This window comes from Hippocampus comes, unplaced genomic scaffold, assembly GCF_001891065.2.
Source record: "Hippocampus comes isolate QL1 unplaced genomic scaffold, H_comes_QL1_v1.1 scaffold276, whole genome shotgun sequence".
Taxonomy (NCBI): domain Eukaryota; kingdom Metazoa; phylum Chordata; class Actinopteri; order Syngnathiformes; family Syngnathidae; genus Hippocampus; species Hippocampus comes.
Window position 1 is genome coordinate 850,279 of NW_017805074.1, and position 14,477 is coordinate 864,755.

Below are 14,477 nucleotides of genomic sequence, written 5' to 3' on the forward strand. Positions count from 1 at the left end.
AATGTGGTTCACAATCCACTTTTGGGGGGGGGGGGGGGGGGGTTCACAAAATTTCACCATGTGTACGTCTGATTATCATCAAGCGTAATGGATGAAGCTTAGTTTTCATATGAAATGTATTCATTTCAGTACAGTATAAATTGATATACACAGTCACAGCAGTAAAACTTACTTGGGGCAGGGGTGGTCTTCTGTTCTTGGTAACGTTGGATCTTGAGATACATCAGCAATGATTTGGGTCAATTCACTGCAGAAAAGGGGGAGAGAAAGAATGTTGGTGAACAGGGTACTACAATATTTATTTTTTGCAGCTTGAAACAAATAAACAGATTAGGTAAATGATATGTTATAAAACACAACTCCATGTGAACACAATTACTCCTTTTCCGCCTCACTGCGCCTACTGCCAGTAAATATCAGGATACATTTTATATAATTTCCAGTGCTCTATAAATACAGTTGAGTTGAGTATACTGTATATGTGAAACTCTTTTCTCGTTGATGTTCTTTATTGCTGAGTACAACACATCGCTAAACTGTATGCGTTGAACAAATACAGTTGGGTTGGACTGGAACATCAAACATTCTCCGTGAACGCCACAAATCAAAAACAGACAGGTTTAAGTTATATAAACTCACTTAATTCTGTACACATAATTGTGCAGTTCAAAAATACATCAATGTTCATACTTACTCAACCTCATGAGTAATCTTATTGACATAAATGCAGCTGTTGTCCGCCTCTTGCTGGTAGTCACAATTTCTGCACTGTGAGATAAGATGATTTCAAAATTCAGAAATGAAAGGTGGCAAATTAATTTCTGTCAATTATTGAATCTTAAATGACGAGCAACCTTGTGCTTTTATGAAGGAATCCCCATCTTCTATTATGGAGTCCGGTTTTGACAGTTATCGTGATTTTAAAATTGAGCATATCAACAAGAACTGATTCAACACGCTAGTAGACTGCAGCATAAACTCTCACAATCTTACCGCGTAGAGTAAGATCCGATTCTCCTTATCTTCTTTTGGATACAACATGTTGTTACTGAAAAATAAAGAAGACATAAAACGATCATCCCTCTATTCAAATATCGAGTAAAACTTAAGATGCAGATATTAAAATCCCTTAGCGTTGCCTTCCCATTTTGCAACACAGCTAGCTAGTTTTATTGAACTAAACCGATATATCACAATCTTACCACTCTTGACAAAACCGGATCCCCACAAAGCCCGGCTCGTATGTCCCTGTTTCCAAGTCCATTGGAATGACTCCTGTTGAAGGATGGAAAAAATACAATCTAAGTTTATTTCAGTTACGCTTAACAGTTTTTACGGTCTCGAGACGCAAATATGAACGACACTCAGAAAACACCGAAGTGTGCATGCGCGTGATTGTGTTGAAGCGTTTGTAATTAAGACAGCGCCTCTTAGTGGTTGGAGGACAAAAACTAAAGTCATCAAATATTTCGTCATGTGTAGTGTGTCTTTCTTTCTAAAATTCTCTTTTTATAAATTGAACTCCTGAAGTAAATCAAGTTCAACATTCAAAGTTATTGAAATGCACTTGTACCCAGTAGCCTGTTTTGTAAACATTTTCATGAGTAGCATTTCAATATAAACTAAAATAAATATGTCATTTTAATGTCAACTGTATGTGATACATAAATAATCAAATAACATGTAATGAAATATGTTTAATAATGAAAATGTGACACGGAAAAGAAATAGCCCACCATCAATCTTTCACATAATTAAAGGTTACAATTTTTATTTACAATATAGAAAAAATGTTTCTAGCTGTTATGGCCAAGAACACTGTTCAATGTTTTTAAATTGGTCAAAAACGTAAGATAAACATGGTTGGGATTATGCATTTCCTTTCAAAAAAGATGCAATTTTGTGCTGTTTTTTTTGACTACTTTGTTTTTTGACTTCTTTGTTATTCCATATGCAGCCCACAGAAAGGATTATGTTGGTATCCATAGAAACACTGTTAAGCAGTCGCTGCTGCCCGTTATTTATATATATATCCCTCTGTCTCCCCTCCCCAAGCCTGAGCCCTTGATCCCTGAGCTAATTCCATGAATCATCCAAGTCTAAATTCACTGATGGCGCAGCAGCACACAAAGAGTTCAGATTGCTCGAATGAGACAAAGGAATCTCTTCAACAAACAAAATGGCAGGACTTAAACACACAAAAAGTTGCAAAAACTTGGAGCTACATGCAAGCAGTAATGCAACTCTGGAGTCAGGCTGCTCTTTGTCGACAGTGCTCGCCCTCTGCATGCGTGCCCTTGCACATGCACCACCGATGCGCTGTGCCAACTCATCAGAGGGGACTGACAAGCCTGGCTGACGTCACCCATCAAGCCAGTGTAATCGAAAGAGACGCTAATCCAAAGCCTACTTGTAGGTTGGGCTAGGAGAGGGAGGACAATGACACAAGGAGGGAAGTTTGAAGGGAGCACATGTTGGCAAAGTTGGATTTGAGGCTGCACAAGTGAGGCAGGTGCTGTCCAACCTGGAGCAGGGTCTTCCGCCATCCTCATCTGCTGAGCATCTTTGAAAGTGTGGGACAACCCCATCCAGGCCTTGTCCTGGACATCAACAGCCTCGCAGAGAGCTCCGCACAGGGGGAAAGCTGCGGGAGCTATTTACCTCCTCCCGAAGCACCCATTATGCAAACCGTGCCCACTGTCTTCACCACAGTCAATCTGTGTCAAGATGGGGACGAAGAAGACCTGACAGCAAACAAAGGGTAAGAAGAGGGGGAGGGGGGTCCTTTTTCATTAGAGGCATAATTCTCATCCTTGACCTGATTTTGAACCTGAATTGGAAAGGTCATCCTTGATAGCAAAACTCTTACGTTCCACCTAAAAATATAGATGTTTACAATAGTCATTGAAGCACTCCTGGGTTGCCATTTTTACTATCACAACAATACTGTATATACTTACATTTTTGTAATTATGGCCGATTGGAAATGTATTCATTCATTTATATGTGTGTAGTTTCCGTCGATTGTGTAGTTGTGAATAAAACCAATGCCCTACTCATGAAAGTGATTGCTTGAAAACATAAAGCTGCATCTTGCAGCCTTTTAGTCTTAGCATGATTTATTTGAGACGGCAAACCCAGGGTGTGGAGTGAGTGGAAATGCACAGGTGTTCAGAGAGAGTGTATATGGAGAGGATTACATGGATGCTAAGCTTCTTCATAATAGCTCCTGTAAGTTTCCATCCCAGGTGGCACACAAACGGCTTAGTATGACACAGTTGTCATCGTCAAAATCTCAGAAATCGTTTTGTATATATTCCACAAATGGGTCAAAAATGGCCACGCTCCCTGCAAAGCTGATCCAGTGAGAATGAGAACAGATGAGCGTCCTGGTTTTTGGCCAAGCAGTGTTTCTTCATTTGCAATATAAGTAATTCTTGCCTGAAAACAAACGGAGCATACACATTCACATTTGCTATGACCTTAGTTTGACAAAGAAGAGGTCAAAGAGGAAGTTTATGGGACATTTTTAGACCATATTTGTCCTTTTTCTTCCTCAAAAACAAACCATAAAAACACCCTACAAGCGTTTACAGAGGCACATTCATGACTTCATACTCCCCATGAAGAGGGGGTCTTCACAAAAAAACAAACAAACAAACAAACAAAACAAACCCATGCTTATAATTCCCATTGTCAAAGCCAGTGTCATTTTGTTTGCAAGTCATGCAGCACCTGGCCACCAGATAGAGCTGTTTGTCATGTTGTTGTCTGCAAGTGGCTCTTATATTAGTATGCTCTTGCTGCATCACTTTTCTTTCACGCGCTATTTCCAGATTTTGAAATTCAGCAATTCACAGATGAGCAATTCAAGTCCACCATAGTTAAATGGGGAAGGTCAGATTACATTTTTGATGTCGTATGCCAAAGAATTCATGTAAAAAATAAGAGATCTCAAAATCATCTAAAAGGATATTTAGCCAGAAATAATCAGATTTGCGCTAACATTAGTTCATGTGCATACATGTTACATTTCACATATACCGTGTAATATGTTACACATTTGATCATTTACATTGTGCAGTTAAGGACACAGTATACGAAGGAAACTAACTAACTAACTAACTAACTAACTAACTAACTAACTAACTAACTAACTAACTAACTAACTAACTAACTAACTAACTAACTAACTAACTAACTAACTAACTAACTAACTAACTAACTAACTAACTAACTAACTAACTAACTAACTTCAGTCCTGCATGGAATTTTATCAATTATATTAGTGCAAAACATCCTATCTAAACATGATATCTAAGTGTTGCTGTTACTAAACTCTCCAAAGGGCCCAAAGCAGATTCTATATAAAGTAACACTGAGATGAGATTTGTCTTTCAGCTAAGATGTCATTAAGCAGTCAGCACGATTTTACCAGATTGCGTGTTACCCATGAATCTGACAGTCAATAAAGTGAGACTAAAGCGGGGATGGAGCCAGAGAGACAGCGATAAAAAAGAAAAAGCAAATAGTGAGGGATATAAAACAAGGATTCAGACAGATCCTTAGTCTTTCTTGATACCCCTCTCATCTTTTTTGGACACCTCAAAGAGATTGAAGTCATATGGAGCCGGTGCGAAGGAATTTGTTTTTAAGTGTCCATTGAACACACTGCGGGCTCCACATCAGGAATCTTTGCGGACTAAAGATAACAGGGGACCTTGGCATGTCTCACATCAACTATCACGTTTGGAGAGTGCAGCAAATAGTTCGTGGCAAATGAAACTCAGAAGCGAGGCTCCCACTGTCTCTTTCGGAAGGAGGGCGTTGAGTCCATGTGTTCGGCATGGCTCGCTGTCACAACATGAATTATGAGCAGCAGCAGACATAATCCATTTTTGTGCAAAGCTCTGTTTGACTTTGCACTAATCTGTGTGTGTGTGTGTGTGTGTGTGTGTGCGTGTGTGTGTGTGTGTGTGTGTGTGTGTGTGTGTGTGTGTGTGTGTGTGTGTGTGTGTGTGTGTGTGCGCCCGAGTATCACAGGAGACGCCATGTGATGACACACAAGCAAGCGCAGCCACATAATTCACTTAGTCTGGCAGATTTAGAAATGTAGGAGTGACCGTAAACCTGAGATCATTGAGCCTGAGAAAGCTGACGTTGAGCTTGTAACACAAGAAAGTGTGCTGTTTACGTTAATTTTCTGTATCTAAATACTCTAAATGCCTTTCAGGAACCGTGTGAAGAAATGTCAGAGCCTAACAGTGTGTGTTCATGGCAATAGCATCAGTGGCACGAGCTTTTCCAAAACGTTTGCAAATTTCATTAAGCGAAGAATGTAACTTGCACCACACGGTTTTGAGTTAGAGAGCGCATTTTCTTTCCAGTGCAGTGAAGGACTCTCAGGGACCCAAGGATGACATTCCTCCCTAATTATGAAGGTTAATTCATAATCACATGACTTCAAGAAACTGCTTGTGGTTTTGTGTAAAACCTCATAAAGTTGTAAGAAACAACCCCAGTGAGCCTTTTTGTTGGTTTTTATGTTGGTGATGGTATGATCGCCAGGAGCTCAACTTTATTTTAAGGCAAGATACTGCTCTCTGAAGGTTTTGGCATATAGTAAACGTTTGTTTTCTTTTTTTATGGTGTACAGAAGTCTACTTTCTGTACTGTGGTGCTTTTGTTGTGTCTTTCAGAGGGATGGAGAAGCTAAGTGGTCAGGATTTACACTCTGAAAATCTGGAACGGAAGGAACACAGATTGCCCTTCCAGGTACGTTATGATCTTTATTTCGGTCATGTGAAATGCATCTGTCCAAAATGCCTCGTTTACCTTGGTGGAGGCTGTGGTTTGGCGTCTGAGTCTTGGTTCAGATTTCTGTGTGGAAATTGCTTCCTCTTCTTGTTCTTGTGTGAGATTTATTCAGGTATTCAGGCTCGAAATTGCCCATAAGTGTCAGGATTCAACAAGAACTTTTCAGCTGGTGGCACTTGTGCTACCAACTTTCTCAGTTGTATGCACGAGCACATCATTTGGTTGAACCATCTTTTTTGGGGTGGGAGGAGTGGTTGGGGGCGGGGGGCATCAAAACCATCCAAAGTCACATCGTAATTTCTTATGAAGTAAAGAGTGACAGTGGCTTGAGTTAATATATTAGCAAAATATTTGACAGTAACTAGGAAGTCTATTACATACTTGCGGCATAAAGGCCTTAAATGAAGGGATGCAGGGCTGCAGTCAAAGTCCACTTTTATCGAGTACAAGTCAATTTCGAGTCAGAAAGGTCGGAGTCCAAGTCAAGTCCAGATCAGATTAACAGTAAACCTTAAAACAGAGAAATACTATTTGCATGACCACTAAATTATAGAAATTCATTGAGCTCAACACCCTTTGGAGATGGAATGGAAGCATTTGCTTTACTAACTAATATGGCAGGGCTATTTTTGGCCTTTTTAAGACAATACAAATTTCAATTTACGCTCAGCAACACAACAACTACTCAATTGTTACCTTTCTGCTTACATTTGCTCACCTTCCTCTTCCCCCAGATATTCCCTGACCCCGTCGAGGTAGTGCTTGGCCCGGAGACGTCTTTGAACAGCTTGGCTCAGAACCACCAGAGGGAGCGTCTACCTTCCATTGTTGTGGAGCCCACTGAAGTGAGCGAGGTGGAGAGCGGCGAACTGCGCTGGCCCCCGGAAAACGTGGACACGGATGAGGATGAGGAGGACCTCTTCTTGGAGCAGTGTATCCCTCCAGCCAACATTGCTGATTGGGGAGAGGAGGAAGAAGAGGATGAGGAGGCGACAGCATCAGTTATTCTGAGCCAGCAGCCAGGATTGACACTCATTGGTGAGACATGTTGAGGTTTGCGTTAGGGTTAGTTTTTAGGGAGCCATGTTTCTTTTCTGTAAAGCTCGTCTTTATTAGGGTCACAGATGAGTTGGAGCCTAAACGAGCTGAATTTGGGATTCGAGCCGGGGTACACCCTGAACCGGTTGTCAGCCAATCCAAAAGCCCATTTGCCATTTGCACACACCTTCTTATGGACAATTCATTCTTCAGTCGGTATATTTTCAGAACCCGCATGGGCTATGTTTTAATTGTAAGTAACTTCAGAAAGGTTAGATTATTTCACTTTACAGAATATTTTCTCTCATTGTGCCATTTCAAATTTTTCATTGGAACGGAGTCTCCTATTTATAAGCCCTTTTGCATCTGTGGCAGAATTTCTGTCAGTAGCAGAGTACTATCTGCGCCAAATGTAATGGAGGATGGTCTGTGTGCTCTCCACCATAAACACAGTGGAAAAATGGAAGGAAGGATCGGATAGCTGAGACCGAAATGCCTCAATCTCCAGAGGAAATAAAGGCATTGGTGTGGCTTCTTTATGCTTTTGGCAGCAGCCCACGTAAAATCCCGAGAAAAACAGACTCTGAGGAACTCAAAGCTTTGGACTGTTTCCATAAGCACTCGGATGAAAAATGGAGGCGGGGATAGAGTTGGGGTAGTTGGGCGTGGGAGCTGTTAGTCCCTCAAAAAAATCCATGACTATCCCTTTCATTTCCTTCACACTGCTGCGGAGCTCAGACAGCATCAACCGTGCAACTTCCTGCTGTCACGATGCCTTGTCGCTCCACAATGGCTTTGTTATCTCCACACGTAATAACACGACTGCTTCGGTGTCTAGATAAACTATTGCGACTAATGTGTGCTGCAGTGGGGCGTAGGACACACCCAAGTGCTGAGGTTGAAGATTATAGTGGATTCATTTGAATGTAGGTTGAAAAGAATTTGCCAATCAGTAGACTCGTTTTTTTCCTTATGTGTTACGCAACATCCCAACTTCCTTCGAATGGGTATTTGTAGAAAAAAAACCCCACCGGAGATATTTTTTTCTTCAGCCGCTGTTTGTGGAAGGTCTTGCCCAATTGCTTCCGCTGGTCCTGTTCCTGTATGTGCGAGTGCTTCTCAAAGTGGTCCACCTAAAGAAAAAAAAAAAAGCTTTTTATCAATTATGCAGTTTTCACATTCACTTTTCAATTTTGTCTTTTCAGACCTACAATCAGATGCATTTCAAGATGACACCCCCACACTTCCACCTAACTGTGTTTCGACCCTCAACCGAACCCTCTGAAGACCCGATGACGAAACAATAAGTTGACACTGACACGGAAAGATTATGCGTGTGAGCTGAAAGACTCAACGGCAGTGCTCAGAGGAAAATATTTTCAAGTGCTGATAAAAAGCCAGTGAAGCTCACAGAGAAACCATAAATGGGCATGTTTGCTGACTTGGCAACACGCTGATGAAGATAATCACAAAACCACACACTGCAAAATGCAAACATTCACTGAACATTACCGTTTCTGTGTGTGAGTGTTGTCCCCCCCCACCCCAACTTTTAGAACCTTTGTGTTATGTTTCAGATTTTGGAAGGTCCATGAGTCACCGTGCTCTCAGAGGAGGTGCTGACTTTGCATATTATTTTGTCCGTTTTTCTCTGTTCCCCAAAGATCCTTTAGCGTCATGAACTCTGTCATCAATGCTTTCCAAAGCAACGGTGACTACAGTAGTCGTCATTGTTTATATTGACTTTTTAAGAACTCATCATTGCCAAAAAAGGAAGCTCTGGTTTGTAGAACAATTCGGATAAAACTGAGAGCTGTCGTCATATATTGTCATGGAAATATATCAGTCGGTTTTGTGTCGAGGCTGACCTGTGGATTTAATGTACATTTGTATAAATTATCAAAATAAAAGCTGCCCGTAAAGCATTTTGCCCCACTGCCGCAATCTGTGAATGTTCATGACACACGATCTATCTTCACAAAAATGTAAAAAATTTGAAACCCCTCCACCACGGTAAAGTGAGGGCTCATGGAGGGGGAATGCTGACATTATTTTTTATTACATATTGTTATTATTATTGTTGTGTTATATTTTTAATGTCAGGCTGCTAACTTAATGGTCAATTTTACACTCTGTTTCACTCGTAAATTTGTCAACGTAACTGTGATATTAATTCCTGACCAGCCATGAATCTCACTGCATGTCACAGTGCATCATTGTTTTTCACAAGGTCTCATAAAAACATCTGTGTGTGTGGGTGGGTGTGTGTCTTCCTGCGGGTGTGTGAGTCCTGCGGTATAAAACATTGCAAAAAGAGAAAAGCGAATAACATCCACCGAGCCAAAAGCAGTCTTGACACCGTGAGTAAAACATTTTGACATTTTTTTAAAAATGTGTTAAAAGTTTCATTCGAATCTTTAAACAGAACCGATGTAATTGAACGTTTCTAACGTTTCTAATTACTTTAGAACAAGTGTAGAATGAGGATCTTCCTCCCAAATAGACTCAACAGCTATTTTTTTCAATGAGAGTTGTACCTTCAGATACCCTCGAAGATGTACAATCGGGGAATTTGAGCCAAATGTTGGGAACTAATATGCCTTAAAAGTTAAGTCGAGTTGAGTTGAAAGTTACACAAAACGTCAGCACATTGGCGCAATGCATCTGAGACGTCAGATCGACGAAAATAGACATTTTTTTGCAACACATATTACATAAACTCAACAGAGGGATGACGAGGGAAGAAATTGAGAAGAGAAGAATAATATGCATTTGAAGTATTGAGTATCTCATTGATTTTATATCTCAATGTCACTTCTTTTTACACTTGCAGGGTGCTTATTAAAATGTCACTTCAAATGTGTAGTTATTTGAATTTTGGGAAATTGTTAAATATTGTATGAGAAACATGGTGGTCTCCTAAAGTTGTGGGGCATAGAAAAGGGTGGGGAGAGCATCCATGCCATGAAAGTACATTGCTAACATTTTCTTTTGAATTTACAGCATAATCATGGGCGACCTCTATGATTTGAATGACATGGATGTATTCAACTACAGCTGTCCAGATTACAACTTCACTTTTCCCGACCTTCCCAACATCATGAGACCCGCGATTCAGCCCATCCAGATCGCGGCTCTGACCTTCTATGCCCTTGTGATTTTGTTTGGCATTCCTGTGAATGCCTTCGTAATTTGGGCGACCGGTTTCAAAATGCCGCCATCAGTCCCAACCATCTTTGTCCTCAACCTCGCGCTGGCTGACCTTCTGTGTTGCCTCTCACTGCCTCTTCTCATGATGCTTTTCACCAACGATGACCAATGGCACTTTGGCCCAATGGCGTGCACGTTGGTCAAAGGGTTCTTCTACCTGGTCAAGTACTGCAGCGTCTTGCAGCTCGTCTTCATAAGTCTGGATCGTTGTTTGGTGGTGGCCAATCCCGTGTGGTGCCACAACAACAGGGGACCCAAGTATGCTGTCCTGGGTTGTGTTGCGGTGTGGTGTCTGGCCCTGACAGGAAGCATCCCTCAGTTTGTGTACGCTCAGGAGCTTATGGTGGGCGAGCACAAGCATGTGTGTTTGACACTTCACAGTATTCACAGCGCCCGGCTCATCAGAACAATCCGCTTCCTGTTCGAATTCGTCCTGCCGTTCCTGGTCATCGTCATCTGCCACTTGATGGTCTACAGACGAGCCGGCAGTCAAGTGGAAACCGGCAGGAGTCGCTCCAAACGGATGCTGAGGGTCATCATTGCCGTGGTGCTTAGCTTCTTCCTGTGCTGGCTGCCCTTGCACATTGTCGAAATCTTAGTGTTGGTGACCCCTCGGCATTCCCCTTACCACCCATCCTTGTACGTGGCCCATGTTTTGACCCTATGCCTGTCGTATTTCAACTGCTGCCTCAACCCGCTGTTTTATGTGTGTCTTGGACGAAGCTTCAAAGACACCATGAACCGCTCCCCGTGCAACATCTTGCACTTCGTGAGGACCAAGCCTAAAAGCACCTCAGAAAAGCAGGTGGCTAAGGTGCGAGGTTGTACACAATTTGACATGGGTCATGAGCAACCATCCTAATTGATGAATTAACCACACTGAAGGGTTATTCTGGATTTTTCTTTGGGTAGGAAGTATATTGTAATAGATGCCACGTTCTTCACCTATATTTATTGTACATTTGTGTTCATAAGAAATGACAGCTGTTGTGCTGCTGAAGAATTCCTGAAGAAAAAAAGTTTTCATGTTTAAAAAAAAATGCATGCCAGATATGTCTGTGTGCAAGTATGAGTCTGCATTAGTGCGATTATATTCGCACATGCGTGCGTGTGTGTGTGTGCCGGCGTGCGTGTGTGCGTGTGTGTGTGTGCGTGTGCGTGTGTGTGCGTGTGCGTGTGTGTGTGTGTGTGTGTGTGTGTGTGTGTGAGTTGGGGGTATAAAACATTGCAAAACGAGAAAAGCACATAACTTCCTCCCAGCTAAGTCACGAGTGCAACATCAACAGCTGTGACATCGTAAGTCAAATCTTTTGAAGATGCACGTTATTTGTGAAAACTTTCAGTTCAAATTTTAAATTGAATTTCTGTTTGTGAACTTTTCACTTCAGTATTTTGATTGATTACTAAATGTTGATCATTTGGATTTAGAGGTGACAGTTTATTGACAGAAGGCAGAGAGTGGAGAACGTAACCCCCGCTCCCGTTAGACGCTTCCCTGTTTTACTTGGCAGGGTTTGTAGAAATTACCGCGAGTAAAAGTCTCCGAAAGTTGTGGGGCAGAGAAAATGTTGGGGGCAGCGTCCATGCCGTGAAGCCACATCGCTAACATTTTGCTTTGAATTTGCAGCTTAATCATGGACAACCTCTATGACTTCAATGACATCTTTGACTTCAACTTCAGCATTCCGGATGGCAACTTCACGTTTCCCGACTTTCCCGACATCATGAGGCCTAAGATTCAGCCCATTCAGATCGTGGCGCTGACCTTCTATGCCCTTGTGGTTTTGTTTGGCGTTCCTGGGAATGCCATTGTGGTGTGGGTGACCGGTTTCAAAATGCCCGCGTCGGTCACATCCATCTGGTTTCTCAACCTAGCGCTGGCAGACCTCCTGTGTTGCCTCTCGTTGCCTCTTCTCATGGTGCCTCTTGCCCACGATGACCACTGGCACTTTGGCCCGTTGGCGTGCACGTTGGTCAAAGGCCTCTTCTACCTGGTGATGTATTGCAGCGTCTTGCAGCTCGTCATCATAAGTCTAGATCGTTGTTTGTTGGTGGCCAGGCCTGTGTGGTGCCACAACAACAGGGGAACCAAGTATGCTGTCCTGGGTTGTGTTGTGGTGTGGTGTCTGGCCCTAATAGGAAGCATCCCTCAGTTTGTGTACGCTCAGGAGATCACGGCGGGCGAGCACAAGCGCGAATGTTTGACGATTTACAATCGGCAAAGCGCCTGGCTCGTCACAACATTCCGCTTCCTGTTGGGATTCCTCCTGCCCTTCCTGGTCATCGTCGTCTGCCACTTGATGGTCTACAGAAGAGCCGACAGTAAAGCGGCAGCCAGCAGGAGTCGCTCCAAGCGGACGCTGAGAGTCATCGTTGCCGTGGTGCTCAGCTTCTTCCTGTGCTGGCTGCCCCTGCACATTGTCGACTTCGTGTTGTTGGTGACCCCTCGGCATTCCCCTCACCACCCATCCGTGTACCTGGCCCATGTTTTGACCTTATGCCTGGCTTACTTCAACAGCTGCCTCAACCCGTTGCTTTATGTGTGTCTCGGACGAAGCTTCAAAGACACCATGAACCGCTCCCTGTGCAACATCTTGCACCTACTCAGTGAGGACCACACACCCAGAACCAGCATCACTACTCATGCTACCACAACTTCGTCAGAGAAGCAGATGACGAAGGTATGAGGGGGAGCAGACATGGACCATGATCAACTATCGCAATGGATGAAAGGGCTGGGACTTTCTTCCTTCCTATAACTATGACTCATTCTTGGAGAAGGAAACATGTTTGGTCATGGCTGCCACGCGCCTCACAAAGGAGTGGTCGTACCAAATAGAACCATTAAATTCATCTCGTTAAATACTGCATGATTTAAAAAAAAAACAAAAGAAACAATGTTTAATGTAAAAAAAAATGTTGAGTTCTTCATTAAATCACTTCATGTTCATGTCAAACTTGTGCCAACTCATGATATGCTGTATTTGTCATTTTCTGTCACAGACAATTAAATATTAAATCTTGCCTCTAAAAGTCAAAATGAAATACTGCAAAATAAATTAAATGACTCAAAGATATTTTCTCGGGTTACAATGAATATTAATTGAGCTCAAAAAGGTCGCCGAACCCTTTATTAGTGAAAAATAAAAATATGATTTTTTTATAAATTCAAGACATTAAAAAAACACATTTATTAAAAACGGGAAAAAGTAAATAAAATTACATGGCATAAGGTCTTTAAAAATGCATAACGTACTATCACGATAGTCACACGGTGACTACTGAGCGAACTAAATTTCCCGAAGCACTGATAGGTCAAGCAATGTCATGTGATCATCTGCAACCAGCGATGGCCAAGTAGCGTGTCATTACTAATTGAACTGTTAAGTCGGGTGTGTTTTAACCTCCATGGCAGAGGCTCCGTCAACCCCTGAGACCGATTCACCGAACCCCTCGGGTTCGATTGAACCCAGGTTAAGAACCGCTGGTCTCAACCCTTTAGAAAAGCAATCCTGCAGACCAGCTTTTGTCAATCTTTTTGAAACCGAACTAAACACTAAGATTGCTATTTGGGTGTGCTTTTTTCCGAGTGTGTGACATGCTATCAGGATTGCAACAGATTTGCAAACAGCCAATACTTGCATCATATCCTATTCCGTTAGGCTGTGTGAACTCAAAACCGCAAGAAGGGTTGACTGAATCGTATTCACATTAGTATTGCCGTATAGAACATTAGAAATAGAAATCACACAAGATCAATCATGAAGATGTTACTTATTCTTTGTAATATGTAAAATTTGGGCGGTTCACATCTTCAAAAACAGCTGAGCATAATGCACAAATAAATTTGCCTATCCTAGCATGAGCTATAACTATATTCATTTTCTTCAAAAAGTACTACTCATGTCAATATTGATGGATATCGATTATATGAACATCGGAAAAAAGTTCCAGAGGGGCAATTATTATAACAATTTTATGTTCTATCTCATATTCAACTTCAGTGATCGAGGGGGTGTACATTTTTTTGTGCTACTGGTAGGCCACATGGAACCACACAGAAATTCCATTTTAAAGTTGGACAAACTTCCTGCATATTTCTGTTTAGTATCTTAATGTGTTTCATGCTCAATGTATGTATCACAGATCCATCCTTCAATAGCAAAGTTTCAAAAATAGCCCATACTGTTACTGTACTCAAAAATGAATTATTCATTGTCTTGCATGTCATTCCAAATTCCCAAATTATTAGCCCTATTCACTTTGTAGTATAAGGCAGTATAAGACCTGGTGTAAGCGCAACTAAGCATGACTTGCCATCTAGTGATGAATGGTAATATTACAACTTAAACCTACATAGCGCACGAGCTTTTTTTCAACTGTGCACGCACAAGTCAAAACACCATTGCATT

The 14,477-nt window shown here is 41.9% G+C and overlaps 3 protein-coding genes across 3 annotated transcripts in view; 2 read left to right on the top strand and 1 right to left on the bottom strand.

The window, feature by feature from the left end:
* Positions 1–1,387, bottom strand: part of polr2i (RNA polymerase II subunit I) — a 3,261-nt gene extending 1,874 nt beyond the window's left edge. Inside the window, exons 1-4 of the mRNA XM_019864927.1 lie at positions 1,203–1,387; positions 994–1,048; positions 695–768; positions 173–247 (exon numbers count right to left, since the gene is read on the bottom strand). Coding sequence (XP_019720486.1) covers positions 173–247; positions 695–768; positions 994–1,048; positions 1,203–1,264 — 266 coding nt within the window. The 5' untranslated portion in view covers positions 1,265–1,387. The remainder of the gene's footprint in view (positions 1–172; positions 248–694; positions 769–993; positions 1,049–1,202) is intronic.
* An 8,478-nt stretch (positions 1,388–9,865) lies between these two features.
* Positions 9,866–10,927, top strand: LOC109512832 (C5a anaphylatoxin chemotactic receptor 1-like). Its single transcript, XM_019864852.1, has one exon. It carries the CDS (start codon positions 9,866–9,868, stop codon positions 10,925–10,927), a length of 1,062 nt encoding a protein of 353 aa, XP_019720411.1.
* A 339-nt stretch (positions 10,928–11,266) lies between these two features.
* LOC109512823 (C5a anaphylatoxin chemotactic receptor 1-like) lies at positions 11,267–12,951 on the top strand. Its single transcript, XM_019864841.1, has 2 exons — positions 11,267–11,361; positions 11,693–12,951. The coding sequence occupies exon 2, from the start codon at positions 11,700–11,702 to the stop codon at positions 12,750–12,752; it is 1,053 nt and encodes a 350-aa protein (XP_019720400.1). The 5' UTR covers positions 11,267–11,361; positions 11,693–11,699; the 3' UTR covers positions 12,753–12,951.
* Positions 12,952–14,477: the final 1,526 nt, after the last annotated feature.

Excerpts from the sequence above, each read along its gene's own strand:
- LOC109512823 (XM_019864841.1), top strand. The coding sequence starts at position 11,700 with ATGGACAACCTCTATGACTTCAATGACATCTTTGACTTCAACTTCAGC.
- LOC109512832 (XM_019864852.1), top strand. The coding sequence starts at position 9,866 with ATGGGCGACCTCTATGATTTGAATGACATGGATGTATTCAACTACAGC.